The sequence below is a fragment of the Amblyraja radiata genome, chromosome 11 (assembly GCF_010909765.2).
Source record: "Amblyraja radiata isolate CabotCenter1 chromosome 11, sAmbRad1.1.pri, whole genome shotgun sequence".
Classification (NCBI taxonomy): Eukaryota; Metazoa; Chordata; class Chondrichthyes; order Rajiformes; family Rajidae; genus Amblyraja; species Amblyraja radiata.
This window is the reverse complement of record NC_045966.1, coordinates 48,213,100-48,232,637: the sequence shown is the minus strand read 5'-3', so window position 1 is coordinate 48,232,637 and position 19,538 is coordinate 48,213,100. Positions and strand designations below refer to the sequence as shown.

Genomic DNA, 19,538 nt, shown 5'->3' with positions numbered 1-19,538 from the left:
AGCGACTGCGATAAATACCCTCGATGGAAGGAAGGTCAGAGCCGATGATGGGCTGGGCAGTGTTTACTACTTTTTGTCTTTTCCTCTCCAGGGCGCTCAAATAGCCGAACCAAGCCACGAACCAAGCCATCTAGTTTTATATATTGGAAAAATCTCAACAATGTCATATATGAAAGAAGAGTTGTGATGAATATGGAAGCACTCCTCTAATCCATGCTAATGGATAATTAGTCCAACACCACCCACCTGCCTATCCCTTATTTCATTAAGGATATTAGCTGCATCCCTACTACTGGGTAAGGCATACCGTAACACGACTCCACCCTGCTAATGGATTACATCCAGTGACATTACGGTACAACTAATATCGGATTAGCCATACACTAACACTATCCCACACGTGGCACTGCCTTACTAACCCAGTAACACTACTGAATTGGGAGGACAGGCACCTCATGTTTTACGTGGGGGTTAATTGCTTCAAAAGCAGCGTGTACATCAAAAGCACGTAAATCAAACAAACGCCGGGCCACGCATGCAACCACGCTGCCAGGCACAAATTTGAGCATATTATTTCGAATATGTAAATAACACTTCGTTAGTAATTAGACAAGGGTGTTATTCTAAAGACCTTCATAAAGCACTCATAAAAAGCAAGATGCCTATATTAATCCAGTAACACTACAATAGTTGTTGCGAGAGTTATTCTTGCTCTTACCAGCAGCTATTAGATGATTTGTTAGTTCTAAGGCACGTGCTAGGTCTCCCATCTGATACACAGAGTAGCTGAGATAGTCCAAGGCTTCAGCTTTCGTCACTGCTCCAGGCTCCCCTTCCTCCATCTGCTTCAGGGTTTGTTCCATCCATAAAATGGTGTGGTAGTAGTCGCCGTCGTTATAAGCAACCTTCCCCAACTCAAAGCAGTCGTCGACTGTGAGAGAGACCAGGTATTGCACACCTACAAGACACAGTTGTGAAGTGGAGACAACAGCGACAACAATAACCACCTTTTAATCTGATGTACTGTAAACAAGCAATTTCAAAAGGAGAATTACCAAGGGAAATGTGACTGCAAGCTTCAAGAGAGTTTAGTTTAGTTTAGTTTGAAAATACAGTGTGGAAACAGGCCCTGGAGTTCACTCCGACCATCAATCACCTGTTCATGTTCGTTCTATGTTATCCCACTTTTGTATCCACTTCCAACACCATAGGGGCAATTTTGCAAAAGCCAATTAACTTACAAACTCATATGTCTTTGGGATGTGGGGGAAACTGGGACGTGGGGGAATCTCATAGAAAACCCACGCGATCACAGGGAGAATGTACAAACTCCGTACAGACAGCATCCGAGCTTACGATCAAACCCAGGTCTCTGGCGCCGTAAGGCTGCAGCTCTACTGCTCATAAAGAGATAAAAGAGTTTACACAGGGAATTCCAGATTAGGATCTTGTAATGTAGACCCTACCGAATGGGCCAACTTGAACAGAAAAGGAGTTGTTCCCCATTCTTACTTTGTAATTGACTTGAACAGTGTATGAGTCGAGGTCAGAATGGAAGTAGGACGGAGAATTAATAGCGGTAATCCTTAGATTTAGACACACTTGGCTGAATGGTGGATAATGTACAATAGACAGGGAACTGATGATTTCATTTGTACTCAGCACAATCAGACCTCAGCCATCTGGGAAGAGTCATTTATATTTCCTTCATCCCACTGCCTCTGCCAAAATGCTTCCAATTACTGGAGCTTCAACTAAATCAGTGTTAGAAATCATATGCTGTTAAAAAAAATGCAGTATTTTAAATCACTATCCCTCTTTAGGCGACCACTGATTCAATAATGTGCTTGGCATTGAATTTCTTTTGCTTCTCTAAGGAAGCTATTCTTAACCCATCTGCCTGGTTTTGCTAAGATAGATAACTAATCAATTTTCCTGATTGTTATACCAACTGACTATGGTACTGTATCAGAATAAACAAGGTGGAGTTTTCTTCACCTCTACATTGAAGCAAATTTCTGATTCAAGCCAAGCAGCTGAAATTTCACAACATATGGGTCGTCCATAGTGTCAACTATATTGTAGTAACTGGGAACCTGACGCTTTAGGTACCTGGCAGCCTGCCCTTGGAAATGCTGTCTGAATCCAGCTTGTAAGTGTCTTGCAAACGCATGAGGGCTTTTGCTGCTCCACTCTCATCTTCATCTGTAGGGAAGTGCTGCCGCTGAATCGAGAGATTGGCAATGAAGCCTGCCCAGGAATAAAAATAAAATGGATTCATGAGAAACTCCAGCAACAAATGCAAGCATGCCAAGAATTATCAAGAGTGTTTCATTCTCATATGCACCGACAACAGAAGAATGAAATTCTTGCTTGCACTAGCATAGCTGGCCTACAACACAATATGCTCAGGTAATAGAGCATAGAACAGTACAGCACAGGGAGAGGCCCTTCTGCCCTCAATGTATGTGCCGAAGGTGATGCAAAGAACAGCCCTTAATTGTCGGCACATAAGAACAGCCCTTAATTGCCATTCACTGCATATCCATGTGCCAATCCAAAAGTTTCTTAAATGCCGCCAGGGCCGGCCTTAGGCGGTGCGGGGCCCAAATGGGAACAATTTTCATAGAAATATAAATATATAATTATAAACGAGTCATATTCAGGCACGTGCCGTGAGTAATTACTCAGGGTATGCAGTCAGTCGGCTTTAAAAAAAATCTTCAACCGCGCATGCGCAGATTGTTCTCTCCGTAAAAATTAAAAATAAAGAAAGTAACAATTCAATTTGCCCAAGGCTTCCAAATCCCCTTCATTCTGAACTACTGAAAGGGTGGGGGGTGGAGGATGACGACAGGTGGAGAGATGGTGGGATAAATGGGGGCACACCGGGACAAGTTGAATCAGTTGTGATCATATTGAATGACAAAACTAGTTCAACGGACCAATTGGGGAGACTGGCCAGGGGTAAATTTGCGGGGAGGGCAGGAGTGTTGAGACGGAGGGGGTCGGGGATCATGCCAGTAATCCACTCACTCACCGCGCCCGCGGCGCTCCAGGCGCAGAGCCACCGCATTGTGGCCAGTGAGGGAACTAGCTTGGGTGGCTGCGAGCGGCTGCCGGGACCTCAGTGCCTTCTGCCAGCCCGCTCACCTCTGGCAGTGCTTTCCGTCTGAACAGTGAGGGGACCAGCTCAAGAGCAAAGATCATAGAGAGGAGTGGGTCAGCGGGTGATGGATAACAGGATAGCGGGCAACTGTGTCAGCACAAACAAGGGACCAATTGAGGTTAGAGTCGTTTACTCAGTGAAGAGGAAAGAAGAACCAGAGGACATACGTTTAAGATGAGAGGGGAAGATTTAATAGGAATATGAGGGACAACATTTTCAGTGGTGATTATATGAAATGAGCTGCCAGAGCAGGTAGTTGAGGCAGACACTATAACAACATTTAAAAGACATTTGGACAGGTACATCGATAGGAAAGGTTTAGAGGGATATGGGCCAAACTTGGGCAGGTGGGATTAGTATAGATGGGCACCTTGGTTAGTGTGGGCTAGCTGTGCCGAAGGGCCTGTTTCCATGCTCTATGATTCTATGTCACACAGGAAGTGGAGGGGAAAGTATTCTAATGGCAATGGCTTGATGTGTGGATGTAGGGGTGAGGGGGAAGGGAATGGGAGAGTTCCAAGTTGTCCTTTTGTGGTCTAAAAAATGTATTCTACATTTGTTGTTCACAAGGATAGTTTCAGAAAGTATTTTATATCGTGAAGATTTTGCATGACAACAGATTTCACAAGTGAGTCCATCATGGGATATCAGAGCAAAGATTACACTGGATTCCGGTATTAATGCTAAAGGGAAGACTCGAAACCACCACCGTCACTCTATCACAATGGTAACATTTTCCATCACTTACCATCAGAAGTATGCTGCAGAACCAAACTTTCCAGTTTTACCCATTCCGTGTTCAACCTTTTCATTAGCTTGTATGCATTTACTGGATGGCCCAGATATGCTTCTGGGTCAGACGTTGATGTGCGTGTCAGTTCATCCAGCTTTTCAGCCCAGCTACAAACGTGGTAGGAAGTGCAATAATTAGAAGGGGGAAAAAAGCATTCTTTAAGTAATCACAACATCATTTACAACATTGAGGGTTGGAGAGCCCTGCTCTGCTGTGTTCTGGAACAGTTATTCAACTCTAGAAAATACACAATGTGCTGGCGTAACTCAACAGGTCAGACAGCATCGCTGGAGAACATACCTAGGTGACATCTTGGTCCAGAACAATTTTTTAGACCTAGTCTGAAGAAGGGACCCAACCAGAAACATCACCTATCGACATCCTCCTGAGATGTGAGTTACTCCAGCACTTTCTGTCTTTTCTTGTAAACCAGCATCTGCAATTCCTTGTGTCTACGTTATTCAACTCATTAGCTTTGCAAAGGAACTAGGGATGTCACAGAGGCACAGCCAGTAGGCCAGCAGCTTCAAAGCTAAAGTGAACTGGGTTTAGGTTTAGATTTAGCTTCATTATTGTCACGTATATTGAGGTACAGTGAAAAACTTTTGCATTATATGCCATATACAGTATAATGGTAGATACAATCAAGTCAAACTCAAGGATAATAGGTAGATCTAAGGGGAAGATACAGAGAGCAGAATATAGTTCCTGGCATTGTAGCGCATCAGTCCTGTAGACAAAGTCTAATATCCACTATAGGGTGGAGATGAATCGTACTCTAGCTCAAGGAAGGACCATGCCAAAGACGGATAACAAAGGAGAAGCAGCTGTTCCCGAGTGTGGAGGCGTATACTTTCAAGTTTCTGCTGCACAGGAGCAGCCTTGACTTTGAGTGATGTCTGTGCGGAGTTTGTACATTCTCCTTGTGACTGCATGGGTTTCCTTCCACATCCAAAAGAGGTGCGGGTTGGTAGGTTAATTGGAGGAGGAAGGAAGAAGTTGATGAGGATAATTACAAGGAAAATTAGTGGGACAATGGGATTGTTTGATGACACCTATGGTTTTGTTCCATGTAGTAAGGAAAAATGTAAGAGGTTAAAGGATTGGGTGAGTGGATAAGTGGTAACAGTCAACACCTTCGTATAAACAGCATTGAAGTTGGCACCAAATAATTTACAAGGTGATTTGGGGATTGCAAAGTAAAATGAGAGCCATTTGTTTCAATTATGGGAAGAGGGGTTTCACACAAAGGCTGGTGGGTGAATGGAACGAGCTGCCAGAGGAGGTAGGCGAGGCAGAAACGGTCACCACGTTTAAGAAACATTCAGACAGGTACATGGATAGGACAGATTTAGAGGGATATGAGCCAAACACAGGCAGATGGGATTAATGTAGACGAGACATGTTGGCCGGTGTGGGCAAATTGGACCAAGGGCCTGTTTCCACGCAAGATTTTATGACTCTAAGTGTTGCTTTTATACAAAGAGGACAAATTCACTTCTGTTTGCAACCAATATGTGCTTAGCAGGGTGAAAGTAATAGAACAGTATTGGAGAACAAAGGTTTCTCTACTCAACAGTGAAATACCTAGATAGGATGTGGAAAGGATGTTTCAAGTAGTGGGAGAATCTAGTTCCAGAGAGCACAGCCTCAGAATAAAAAAAACATACCTTCAGAATGGAGATGAGGAAAAGTTTCTTCAGCCAGTGGGTGGTGAATCTGTGGAATTCATTGCCACAAACAGCGATGGACGCAAAGTTATTGGGTATCATAGGTTCTTGATTAGTAATGGTGTCAACGGTTATGGGGAGAATGCAGGAGAATGGAGTTAAGAGGGTGAAATAGATCCACCATAATTGAATGGCAGAGTAGACTTGATGGGGCCAAATAGCCTAAATCTGTTCCTGTGTCTCATGGTCTAACAGGCAGTACTCCATGCGAGGGAGAGCATTATCTGACGCACGTAGAAGATGCATACACTTCTTAGCCAACGTGTTTTAGCTCTTAGATTTAAATGATGTACCACATTAAGTTATTTGTAGCAGTTATATCAATTATGTGTCCAACACAGTGACTTCCACTCTGCAGAGGCCCACTGTGATCAAGAACCATGTAAGGCTTGGTGGGAATTGTGGACCTGGCTAACTTGCAAACATCTGCTTTTACGAATTAAACTCAAGGAGTATTAAGACTTGTATGTCTGTGTGTCTCTCTTTCTCTCTTCTGAAGATGCTGGAGGTACCCAATCAATGCTCTATAGTTCCCCTGAATATGGGAAAGCTACAGCAGATTGCAAGTAAATGACTACATTATAAAACTACATTATACTACCTTTTAATTGCTGTTAACTTTGTCTCTTCTGCAGTTATATATTCCTTCAGAGATTTGACCAGGTCTTTTTCCGTGAAAATTAAGTCCGTCATTTGACCTTAAAGGAAAAAGGAATTTACTTTATTGAAAAAGTTGATGAATATCTATCTAGCAAGTTATATTCTAGGCTGTGGACTATCAACAAGAACTAAAAATAGTTTAGGCCAAGATTTTGCTACAACTGAAAAGATGAATCGATAAACATGCATCATTTTTGGCTGCTTTCCATTGCATAGCCTTAAATCAACTTTGAGGAACAAATTATTGCATGAAGAACAATCTAGAATAACAGTACCAACCTTTCTCATGTGTGACTGTCACATGGTTAATATTGAATGCTGTGACCAGCATTTTAAGCACAGCTACCTTTGAGCGGGTCATGAGAGATCGTGACTCTAAAATGAAGATATAATCCAACCACCAACTCAATCCAAATGTGATCAACTGAGTAACCAAGCTTGACATTTAGTAGTGTTCCAAGGCTTAACTGATGTTTGGCCAGCTAAAGTGAAGAGTTGGCTGCCCTTGGAAGCAATGTTTCTGTATCCACAAATCCTGGGAGACTGTTAACCAAGGAATTGTAGTCCTGACTTACCGATTATACCCAAGTAGTATCAAAACTTGAATCTCTGTCTCTGCCTCTGTCTCTGTCTCTGTTTCTCCCCCCCCCCCCCTGTACCCCCCTCTCTCTCTGTCTCTTTCTCTCTTTCTTGCTGTGCCCCCTCTCTGTGCCCCCCTTCTATCTCTGCCCCCCACTTTCTCTCTCCCCCTCCCTCTCCCTCCCGTCCCCCTCACCCCCCTCTCCCTCTCTCCCATTCCCTCTCCCACTAACTCCCTGCCCCTCTGGCTCAGTGCCTCTGTCTCCCTCAGTCCATATCTACTGCTCCATCCATGTCTGTCTCTCCATCTCTGTCCTCCACACCAATTCAGGTCTCTTTCCCCACCCCCGTCCTTCCATCCATCTGCATGTGTGTCTCTGTCTCCATCCATGTCTGCCCGTTCATCCGTGTCCCTCCCTCCATCCTTATCTCACTCCCCATCCGTGGGTCTCTGAATGTCCCTGTGTTACCCCCTCCATCCTCTCTCTGGCCTTGTCTCTCCCTCCGCCCATGTGTGCAAGCATGTAGTTGGATGACAGTGAAACAAAGAACCGGTGAATTGGTTCACAAAGAACACAAAGTGCTGGAGTAACTCAGCACATCAGGCAGCTTTGCAAGTGGACACATTATGTTTTGGGTCAAGACTCTTCTTCAGACTGATTGTAGTTGGGGATGAGGAGGTGAAGCTGGAAGAGAGGTGTGGGCAGGACAAAGCCTGACAAGTGATAGGTGGATACGGGTGGGGGGGGGGGGGGCTTAGATTGGCAGACAGATGGGCAAAGGATGGAGATGAAAAGGAGACAAAAGGGTGTAAGGCAAGGAGGAGTGAAATGTGAAGCCAGAGGAAGGGATCAAAATGGGAGAGGATGGGGGAGGCAGGAAGTAAGCACGGATGTGGGAGAAATGGGTGTGCACCCAGTGAGTGAATTCAAAGCTTACACCATTGGGTTCTTTGATACATGAGCGGAATATGAGGTGCTGTTCCTCCAGTTCATCGTGGCCTCACTCTGCCAATGGAGGAGGCCCAGGATAGAAAGTCGATATGGGAATGGGAAGGAGAGTTAAAATTGCCGGCAAGGGGAACAGGATGGATTCAGTACAGGACTATTAAACCTTACAAGTAACTGCATACTTTTTCTTCATTTCAATGCTCATTTATGTTGATAGGTTTTCACACACACCAAAACAAATGTGTATGAATTACTTTGTCATTATTTCATTGCTGTTGCAAAACCAACGACATGTCAATAATGCAGCCATTGTCATCATGGTTCCAAATAAGTTTAGTTTACTGTACGTGTACCGAGGTACAGTGAAAGGTTTTGGTTGCATGCTAAGCAGTCAGCGAAAAGACTATACATGATTACAATCGAGCCATCCACACTGTACAGATAAATGAGGAAGGGCATAACGTTTAGTGTAAGAGAAAAGTCCAGTAAAATCAAATTAAATATAGTACGAGGGTCTCCAATGAGGTAGACAGTTGCTCAGGACTACTATCTAGTTGTTGGTAGGATGGTTCAGTTGCCTGATAACTGCTGGGAAGATACTGTCCTGAAGTTGGAGGTGTGCGTTTTGACACTTCTATACCTCTTGCCTGATTGGAGAGGGGAGAAGAGGGAGTGGCCAGGTTGCGATTCATCCTTGATTATGCTGGTGGCCTTTCTGAGGCAATGTGTGGTGTAAATGGAGTCAATGGAAGGGAGGTTAATTTGTGTGATGGTCTGGGCTGCATCCAACAATTCTCTGCAATTTCTTGTGGTCTTGGATGGAGCTGTTCCCAAACCATGCTGTGATGCAAACCGATAAATGATTTCTACGGCGCATCTGTAGAGGTTGGTGAGAGTTGTTGGGGACATGCCAAACCTCATAAGTCTTCTAAGGAAATAGGGGCATTAGTATGTTTTCCTGGCCATTGCTTCAAAATGGGTGGAACAGGACAAGTTGCTGGTGATATTTACTTCTAGAAATAGGCCAGTTCGTGTGGTGAGCTTCTCTGAATATGTACTACCTGGTCGCTTTGCAGTCCATGACATGGCAGACTGAGGTGGCAGGTGTGATCAAGGCAGTTACCAAAGAGAACTTGATGCAAAAAAATACTCAGTAAAATGATAAACAAGAAGTGAATATCACCACTAGCTACCAAGATCCAGCAAACCCAGCAAAATGTTTGCACTTTTGGATGCAATACAAATTTAGAGGAGGATATTTAGAGGAGGATATTAAAAATCAGTCTCTCCCCTCAGGCAATGTGTCAAGATGCTACATCACCACATGAGGAGTGGAAGAGAGCCTTGACAACATTTAACTTTCACTGGAAAATCTTCTCACTGATGTACGATGTTGCTGTGTGGAAAATGACAACGGCAGATCACTACATGACAATACTGATTACACCAAAGGTTTTGGTTAGTTATTTCATGTTAAATTTGGAGTTGTATTCCAGTACAAAACTGACAGCATACATTTATTTCCATTGTTTTACATGGTATTTACTGTTGTACCAAAACGAGACAGAAACAACATGAAGGCAGAAATCTTCATTACTTTGGCACAAAATTTACTAGAGTTTTCGAAGATGCTTGGCCAATATGGCTATTAACAGGAGGCTGGATTAACCCCATTTGCTTTTGGTTGAATGGCAAGGAGAAGATGGGCAAAGTGGTTTTCTTCCATTCCATAAATAAGTAAGGTTCCATGGCTAAATTAAGTCTGATTACAATACAATGCAGATCACCTGATATAACGTAGACCAGAGTGGAATTCATTCAATGCCTTCTGCACTTGCACAATGACATAGATTTTTCATGAGAAACATTGCAGTTACTTCTCTGTTGAACTCCCATCATTTCCCCCAAGTATTTCAAAAGTTGAGATATCCACTCAAGCATGCATTGACACAAGATGTCCCAAATATCCTGATCAGCATGGACAAGTTGAGGTGAAGGGCCCGTTAGGTACTGTATAACTCTATGATTTCAAGGTATCTTACCAATTATACTCCACATTGGTGCCTCTACGGTGGAACACTAATTTATTTCAATTCCCCTATAATCTGCCTACCACTGTCTTTGATTGGGGAAGTTGCCCACTAAATTTGCAGCAAGTCAGAGTAAGTACAGGGTCAATGTGTCTAATCATTTCAAATGAAAGGAAATACCTTTGAGGGAACTTAATTTCCAATTAACCAAACTTACGCACTTTATTATCTTCACTACTGACAAAACTGCACTTTTCGATTACCATTCTGATTGATGCCATCTAATCTACTCCAGTTCCCCAAGACCAAGGAGTCAGCTACACTAGCATCTTGAATCAAGCCTTCAGACAGAAAAAAGTCAAATTGGATGAGACACTTCACTGGTATCTACCAAGCACTCCTACCCTCATCTATATCAGTCAAAGTGAAAATGTCGACTCCCTTTACAAATATACTATTGGAAAACTGCTACCAATAGGAATTAAAACTAAACCAATGGGGCAGAATTTCTAACTGGGCTGTATTTTGTGTTTCCCATCACACAACTTGTCATGAACTAGGATAAATCAGAAAGCACAACTTTCTGAGGCCGCACAATGGCGCAGAGGTAGAGTTGCTACCTTATAGCGCCAAGGACCCGGGTTTGATCTTGATTGTGGGTGTTGTGTGTACAGAGTTTGTATGTTCTTCCTGTGACTGTGTGATTTTTCTGGGTGCTTTGGTTTCCTCCCACATTCATGTCTCCGACTTCCATCATCAACTAAATGACTATCTGCATCTCATCCCCAGAGCAACTCCAGCCTCATCCAATAAGAGATATTTATCAGTCCTGCAATCTCTGCAATTTAGAACAAACTTTTGTTCAATATTCTCCACCTCCCTGACAAAAAGTTTTTGATGCAAAACATCAACTCCATTTCTTCCTCCGGAGAAAAAAAAAACCAGAAGATAAAACAGTACAGTACAGGATCAGGCCCTTCGGCCCACAGTCTGTACCAAACATGATGCCAAGACCAACTCTTATCTGCTTGCATATAATCCACATCCCCCCACTCCCTGCATGTTCACGCGCCTATCATCAAACTTCTTAAATGCCACTATTAAATCTGCTTCTACCACCACCTCCAAAAGCACATTCCAGGCACTCATCACTCTGTGTTAAAAAAAAACCCCACACATCAGCTCTGGCTGCATGGCCTGTTTTTTCCAATAGGTTCTGTTTTTATTTTTCATTTTGTGATTTTTTTTTTAAACCTTGGCAATCCTGGTAGCTGGATTGACTTAAGTGTAAGTGGATTTAAAGAGAAGATGCTTTTAATTTGCAGTTCAAACTCCACTTGGAAGTAAACCAATCTTAAATCACTGACAGCGACTTATAAAACATGCAGGAATATATTTCCATTATAATGAAGGGCAAATATTTTGTTTAAAAATACATTCAAAAACCTTGTGACGCAAATATCCAGTTTAACTTTTGGAATGTCGTCAAAGGTCTACAAGAAACATTTAGCGGAACCTCTGCTGGTAGTTAATTTGTTCTGCGGGTCCAAGGCCCATGTGCATGCGTGTGCGTGTTGAGGCCAAGCTTCGGTTGCTAATATTCACATTTAACTTAAGATTTTTTGCACATTGAACAAAAAGATTGGAAAGCCTGGAGTTCTAGATACAAAAATCAAACTTTCCTTGACACAGAGGAAAAGCTTCATAAAAGGTGACACAGTGATGCATCTGGTGAAGCATCTGCCTCACAGTGCCAAAAACCTGGCTCGATCCTGACCTTGTGCTGTCAGCGTGGAGTTTGCATGTTCTCCGTGTGACCACGTGGGTTTTTTCCATGTGTTCCAGATTCCTCCCACATCCCCTGGATGTGCAGGTTTGTAGGTTATTTGACCTCTGTAAGATTGCCCCTAATGTGTAAGGAGTGGATGAGAAAATTGGAAAACATGACTAGTGTGATCGATGGTCAGCGTGGACTTGGTGGGCCGAAAGGCCTGTTTCCATGCTATATCTATAAACTAAACTAAAAAACTCTCAGTTGAAGACAACCTCACAGAGTCAATGCCGTGCATTGTGTCATCAGTGGAATGGATTTAACTTGAGCAACAAAACTAGTGGAAAGAACCAGGAAGCCGACTGCTATTAAAAGTGAAACAAATGAGCTTTATGTTATTTCACTGTGGGGAGTGATGACAGCCTGCCAGCCAGACAGATTCCCAAGTCTGTACTTTCGTGTACGCTCGGAGGGACCTGCAATATTGCAGGCAATGCCGTGCTTTGAAACCACAACAGTTAAATGAAAAGCAAGGGACAAAATAACCCCTGGAGTTGGGGAAATCCTGCTTACCTGGAATTTCCATTCTTATGGACTCACCCTATCAACTTCTACTGACTTTGCTACACCTGGGCTCAAAGGGATTGATGTTATTGTCTCACAATTGTCCATAGCAAGCCAAATCCACTTTCCAACAGGATCCACCATGAGAGATGGCATAGTCACACTGCTGGTAGTAACGCTTTCTCAGAGCTTCAGTGACCCAGGACTGAACCCCACCTTGGGTACCATCTATGTAGAGTTTTACCTTCCTCCCATGACCCTGTGGGTGTCTCTGGTTACTGTGGTCTTCTTGCCACATTTCAAAGATGTGCTGGCTGGCAGATTAATCGGTGGCTGTGGCTGGGTAGTAGTTGATGGGCATGTGAGAGAATAAGCAGGGAATGGAGCAGATGTGCTGAATGGCCTCCTTGTGAGAAATATTTAAACATGCATGCACATGACCTCCTCTGAAAGCTGCAGCAAAGCCAACCCCATTATGCAAGAATAGCATGCAGGAGGTATAAATTAGAATCAGAATCAGAATCAGAATCACACTTTATTCGCCAAGTATGTTTTGCAACATACGAGGAATTTCATTGGCCAGGTCAGTCATACAATTAAAAGTACTAGATCACTTCAAAAACACATTTTAACTTGAACATCCACCACAGTGACTCCTACATATTCCTCAACGTGATGGAAGGCGAAATAAAGTTCAAGTCCTTCCCCTTAGTACTTCCTTGGTCGTGGGCCTCGAGCCCCCGTTGATGGGATGACCTTAACTCCCGGCGTTCGGGCCCTCCGTGTCAAGGTGATCTGCTCCTGCATCGGGGGGGATGTCAGCTCCCCCGCATTGGACAATCGAATCTCGCGTCGGGGCTGGTGAACCTTCCACGACGTTGGAGCTCCCGACTCGGCCTCACCCGAAGACTGCGAGCCTTTGATGGTGATTCTGCGGTGGTCGTGGTGGGAGCGATCGCAGGCAAAGGATCACTCCTATGTTAAGTCTACGCCCCACGGTGGGGCTCACGACAGTCCGAGGAGGCCTCCAGCTCCATCGATGGTATGCCGCAGAGCCCGGAGAATGTGATCCGAAAATTGATCACATCTCCGGGACAGTAGGAACTTGAAAAAAAAGTTTCCCCCGATCCCCTCCCCCCTCTCCCCACATAAAACAAACTGAACAACACTAAAACAAAACTTTTAACGAACTAAAAAATAACAAAAAGAGTGAAAAGACAAACAGACTGCCGGCAGGGCTGCCATCTCCCCAGTGCCCCCTGGTGGTATGAGGGGCTATGTTTTCAAGTGATGTTCAACCATCATTCCCAATTATTCCAAACTGCGTGGCCCGTCATCTTTCTCCCACCACACGGTGACCAATCATTCTGTTCCTCACCACCATATGTTGACTGTAATGAGTCGAGTCAAACACATATCAGGATACAACACATGTTTATTAAATGTACTTACAGAATCAGTCTGCAGGACATAACAGATCCCAGCAGCTACTCATACTGAATGGCGTAGGCAAACTCTTGCTAACATAAAACGCATATTGGGAGGAGCAACTACTAACAGGCACTACAATTGGCTAGTAGGAAATAACCAATCTACATCTTTCCTTGTAGAAACAAAAAGAAAGCTTTGGTACATAGGAACATGGTGGCTAAGCAATATAGGTAGTGGAACGCTAATGACGCATAAGTGGAAGGTTATAGAGTTACACAAAATCACCGTATCTAATGGGTGGCCTGCTAAACCGTCCGGCACGTGTGCGTTACGAATCCGCTTCACCTCCTTTCACCGGAGAAGATACCAGGGAGGGAACGGGAGATGTGACCGGGGTCCCGGCGGGGCGGGGACGTGGTGAGATAGGCGACCCAGGCGCCGAACACCGCGGGATGGCCGCAGTGGAAATGGTCTCTAATAGTGGAGCAGCAGGACCGGTAGTGGGAGGAAATACAATATTCGAGACATCTGGATATGGAGTCGCAGGACACGGTTCTTCACTGGAAGGATATGTTGACGGTTCCATCTGTAAATGGCTCCGTCCGCTTCAACCAGATAAGATCGCGGCTCTTTGGCAGGGCCGTAGATGTGACCCAGACGGCCATAGACCTTGTTGGTCTGGAGGCGAACCACCTCTCCACTGGTGCGAGGTTAAGCGGCTTACTAGATTTGTTTCTGTGTATCGCGTTTGTAAAGTTGGTTCTGGACCGCAGGCGGAGAACGAACTTGTGGCTGGGACACAGGCAGGGGAGCGCGGGTTTGGTGAGACATCAGTCGCTTGGCTAGGGAACCCAGTAAGGGATCCCTTGCAATGTTCCTTAAGTTGAGCAGGTCTAGGTAGATGTCCGATTTTGCAAGGTATGAACGCTCCATTAGTTGTTTTGCGCTTCGGACGGCTCGTTCGGGGAGTCCGTTGGACTGCAGGAACTCATGGCTGCTGGTGATATGTCAAAAGTCCCATCGTTTTGCAAAATTTTTGAAAGACTGGCTGATGAACCGTCTGCCGTTGTTGGACAGAAGATGTGCAGGGGAGCCGTGCACAGAGAAGTGGCGCTGCAACTTCTCGATAACCGCTTCAGATATAATGGTTTGGAGTAGATCGATGTCGAACCAAGAATAAGAATCAACAAGAACCATCAAGTGTTTCCCATGTCATTCCAATATATCGGTGGCTAACGTGGACCACAGGAGAGGAGGAACTGGGTGCGGCAGTAAGGGCGGGCTGCTTCTGCTGATGTGGCGTCAGGCATTTTGCAGACGGCGCAGCCTTCAGTTTTGTCACGTATGTACTTGGTCATACCAGGCCAGTAAAACATGGTTTGTGCCCGTTGTAGGGTTGCCTCCACGCCGGGGTGGCCCCTGTGGACAGCGTTGAAGTACTCGTCCCAGAGGACAGCTGGGACAACTACCTTAACTATAATCCCGTCTTGTAACACCAGTTCATCGTGAACCAGGAAGTATGGGCGGATTGCGAGCGGGGTGTTGTGTTGTTTATCCGGCCAGCCACGCCAGATGACTGCGGACAGCAATTGTAAAGTCTCGTCAGCAGCCGTGTCAGGCTGTTCAAACAATCAGTAGGAACATACGATACCTTCATTACTGAGAACTGGTTCTGTTTAGAGAGTTGTTGTTCGTTGGTTTTGCGTGGGGCTCTTGATAGCGTGTCAGCTATGTGCATGTCCGTGCCTTTCTTATAGCCAATGTTGAAATCAAACTGCAGCAGCTGCATCATCATCCGTTGTAGGCGGGCTTGGGCAGCGTGAATGGGTTTATTCAAAATAGTGACCAGTGGCTGGTGGTCAGTTTCTATGGTTACTATTGGCTAGCACTACAATTGGCTAGTAGGAAATAACCTATCTACATTGACCAATCACTGTTCCCCACCACATGTAACCAATCACACTGTTCCTCACCACATGGCCACAAATCATTCTGCTCCGAAAACCACAAAGAAGGAATATAATTGTATCCTTCTATTCTCTGCATGTACATCTGTCATTCCAAATACCTCTTAAATGTTGCTGTTGCATCTGTTTCTACCAGCCTCTCCAATGCAGTACATTCCAGACACATACCACTCCCGGTGTCAAACACCTTCCCTCGCAAATCCCCTTTAAAAACTGTGCACTTTTCATCCATGCTCCCCCCCGTAAACCTACATCCTCTAACAATTGGAATATCAATGCTGGGAGAAAGAGTGTCCCTATCTAAGCTTCTCATAATCTTTTATACTTCTAGCCAATTGTAGTGGCCATTTGGCCTGTTTTGCATGTCATTGAGGATGTGCCTTTAAATTTTAGACTGCCCGTTATATTATGGGTGGGATTTATGACGTGTTTGTGGGCGTGTTTGGAGCTTAGGAGCTTGCGCAGAAGTTTAGTTTTTAGATTAGTTTGGAGAGACGATGGGGAAGGTTAACCCTTCGACCATGTGGGTCCATGCTAAATCATGCCAGATCATGCCAGATCATGCCAGATCATGCCAATGTTACGGAGACACAAGGAGTTTTGTAATGTTTAAAGTTGCAAGTTGGAATTCAAGGAAGATTGCAGTAACGAGTCGGAAGAAACTTGGATGCATCTTACTGTTTACCATCAACAATAAAGCATTTATTCATCAAAAGACTGTGTTTTGAACCCATATCTGAGAAGAAGCTCTGAAGGTCTCTGTGAGTGAGCTCGCATGCATTTCGAAGACATTCTCATCCATTCTCAACCATTCTCATCCAAATAGCGGCTAGGGTGCTAATTAACTGAAAGATATGAAAATCTGCCACAACACCGATTGCCCTCAACCTGCAATACTCAATAGGTAGTGAACAATCCAAATTTGTCCAGCCTTCCCTCATAGCTCAACAACCAATTTTCCCAGCATCCTTTGTTCCAGAGCCTTTCTAGATTATCCATTTTGCCAGACCAACAGAGGTCACGGCCTGTGAGAGGAGTCCAACGGTAATGGAATTGTCGGCCTAGGCTGCCAGAAAGCCAAGGTACTGGCCCTTAAAGTCAGCCTTGGAAGTTGACTATGGGAACGGATCTGCCAACTATGGCCAAGCCGGAGTTCCAGACCACCGGCCACAGGGATCAAATTTGACCCATTGAACGGTGCACAAGTCCAAATGAGGTTTAGATCAGCCGCCCTGGGTGCCACATTTTCGGGGAATTTCTGAGGAGGATTCCAATCTCGTATTTTTGTCCGGAGTAAAAGAGGTGCCGGACCACCAGTTGCCGGAAAATCGGTGGTAGATCTGTAGTCTCGAATCCAATCCAATATACAAGATGAGCACAAAAATCTAGGTCAATCTTCTAGTGCACTGAGGAGTGCCACAATTGGGAACACTGTCTATCAGGTTGATTTAAAAGGATCCCAATGCAGGATAATGAAAACCAGCGGTGGAGATTTCACTAATGTCTTGACTGGTGCACAGTACACTACAATCTACACATGCACCCGCACATAAACAATATATAAACTGGACATTACAATTCGTCAATTCAATTGCAAAATAATGCTATGTTTCTCTATTATGCAAATGAAAATCCATTCCACCACCTAAGAGATTAATAAAAGTAATTTCCAAGAATTTCACATAATTCTGAAATTTTGACCAGGCATTTCCTATCGCCCATTACTCCTGCATCCCCCACAGAGAATTATGCACTATTTAGAACAATGCCAGGAAGATTTGGACATTATGACTTACTGACTCTTATACTCAATGCTCCAACCAATGAAGGCAAGCATACCATATGCCTTATTTACTAACCTTATACCAAATTCAAGACACTTTCCTAAGAACACAACACAGCAGTTCCGAAGCCTCTTGAAACCAACAGAAGAGGTTGTGAAGATTGGGCTTCATCCATAAGCAGTGTATGATCATTAACAAAAATAATTCAACTATTACAATGCATTTTAATTGAAACTGATAGCAGTGCAACTATACCATTTCTGGCTTGAGCCAACAAAAATGACTGCAGAAATTCCCAGTGACACAACAGGTTAGGAAAACTTCCTCAAAAATATGAACATTCCAATAAATCTTACCTATGGATGTGAAGAATTCTGCTTTCGCTTGCCACACATAGCACCAGTTTATCCATAGAAAGGAGAGTGCCGCATATCTCATGTTCAAAGACTGTTGAATATTCCTAAAGAATTAAAACACATTATTAGATCATCACTATTCAATTTAACAGCATTCCAGCGAACTCCACATGGATCAAAGTAACAATACTGTTTGAGACTAGTGATTCAAGGCTGCTAATTCTGCTAATTAATAGTTTTGATTCCACCTGTCACCAATTTTTAAGAAACATCAAGCTATTTCACGAGGAAACGTTGTTAAATATTGGCCAGCACTAAATTCCTATATCTGACTATTTCCTTGCAATTTCTAACAGCAATGTATAAAAGTAATTACAGTAAATCCTCGTAATAATGGACCGGGATGGTGTCTGTTAGGTGTAGGAAGGAACTACAAAGTACAGGAACTACACCAAAGATACACACAAAATGCTGGGGTAACTCAGCGGAACAGGCAACATCTCCGGATAGAAGGAATGGGTGACGTTTTGGGTCGAGACCCTTCTTCAGACTTTAAAGAAGGGTCTCGACCCGAAACCCATTCCTTCTAGCACAAAATTCTTAAGGGGTTGGACAGGCTAGATGCAGGAAGATTGTTCCCGATATTGGGGAAGTCCAGAACAAGGGGTCACAGTTTAAGGATAAGGGGGAAATCTTTTAGGATCGAGATGAGAAAAACATTTTTCACACAGAGAGTGGTGAATCTCTGGAATTCTCTGCCACAGAAGGTAGTTGAGGCCAGTTCATTGGCTATATTTAAGAGGGAGTTAGATGTGGCCCTTGTGGCTAAAGGGATCAGGGGGTATGGAGAGAAGGCAGGTACAGGATACTGAGTTGGATGATCAGCCATGATCATATTGAAAGGCGGTGCAGACTCGTAGGGCCGAATGGCCTACTCCTGCACCTATTTTCTATGTTTCTATGGTGTCTGTTATGTCTATCATTGGCGATTGTTCACTCCAACCAGGTGAAAAGGGTAAAGTTTAACCCAAGCCTAAGGTTCGGGGTGGGGGGGGGGGGGGGGGGGGGGAGGTGTTCAACAAGCAGGAATTCAGAGAGTGGGGAGCCGCAGAGCCCCCAGATCCTCATGCAGTGCGTCAGGGCCTGGCCTGGTACTCAACGCTTTCATGCTGTTCGCTCTCTCTACTCCTGCATCTGGAAGTATGTCGCGTTATAACCAAAATCTGCTCTATAGAAGTCTGTTATTGTGAGGGTTTACTGAATTTCATTTTTCAAATATATAACTACACTTTATGTGAAACATATTGAGATGTCCAAAGATCAGAGACACTAGGTTACTCCATCTTTTTGTATCTATCTTTGGAGACACTATGTTAAATGGCCTCAAAAGACCGTGGAGCATTTATAATCTTGCTGTGGAGATGGAGTTGCAAATTAGTTCAGAAAAATGTTGAGCACACTTCTGAGTGTCCATGTATCCTGGAATTACTTCAATGGTGTTTTACTTGGGTTAGCTTGTTTGTTTTGGCACAAACCTTCGCAAATTACATCAACAGTCATACAACACGCAAACTGTGTCTGCAAGGAGATTTCCTCTCCTCATCAACAATATTGCCTTAAAGTTAATCCTGACTGTCGACACCTATTCAAAGGGACATGGGAATAAGATTAAGTCAGAGCTTCAAGCCTATTCTGTTGGTCTGGAGAACAACAGTTTGCCTTTATTTACAGAACAATGAGATTTTACCAATAAC

The 19,538-nt window shown here is 44.0% G+C and overlaps 1 protein-coding gene across 7 annotated transcripts in view; it reads right to left on the bottom strand.

Annotated features, from left to right (window-relative positions):
* The window catches only part of p4ha2 (prolyl 4-hydroxylase subunit alpha 2), a 133,815-nt gene that overhangs the window by 63,528 nt on the left and 50,749 nt on the right, over positions 1–19,538 (bottom strand). For all 7 annotated transcript variants that reach the window (XM_033029879.1, XM_033029878.1, XM_033029873.1 and 4 more), the window contains 5 exons: positions 17,785–17,888; positions 6,294–6,390; positions 3,918–4,069; positions 2,113–2,250; positions 719–958 (listed from right to left, as the gene is read on the bottom strand). In XM_033029879.1, coding sequence (XP_032885770.1) covers positions 719–958; positions 2,113–2,250; positions 3,918–4,069; positions 6,294–6,390; positions 17,785–17,866 — 709 coding nt within the window. In that variant the 5' untranslated portion in view covers positions 17,867–17,888. The remainder of the gene's footprint in view (positions 1–718; positions 959–2,112; positions 2,251–3,917; positions 4,070–6,293; positions 6,391–17,784; positions 17,889–19,538) is intronic.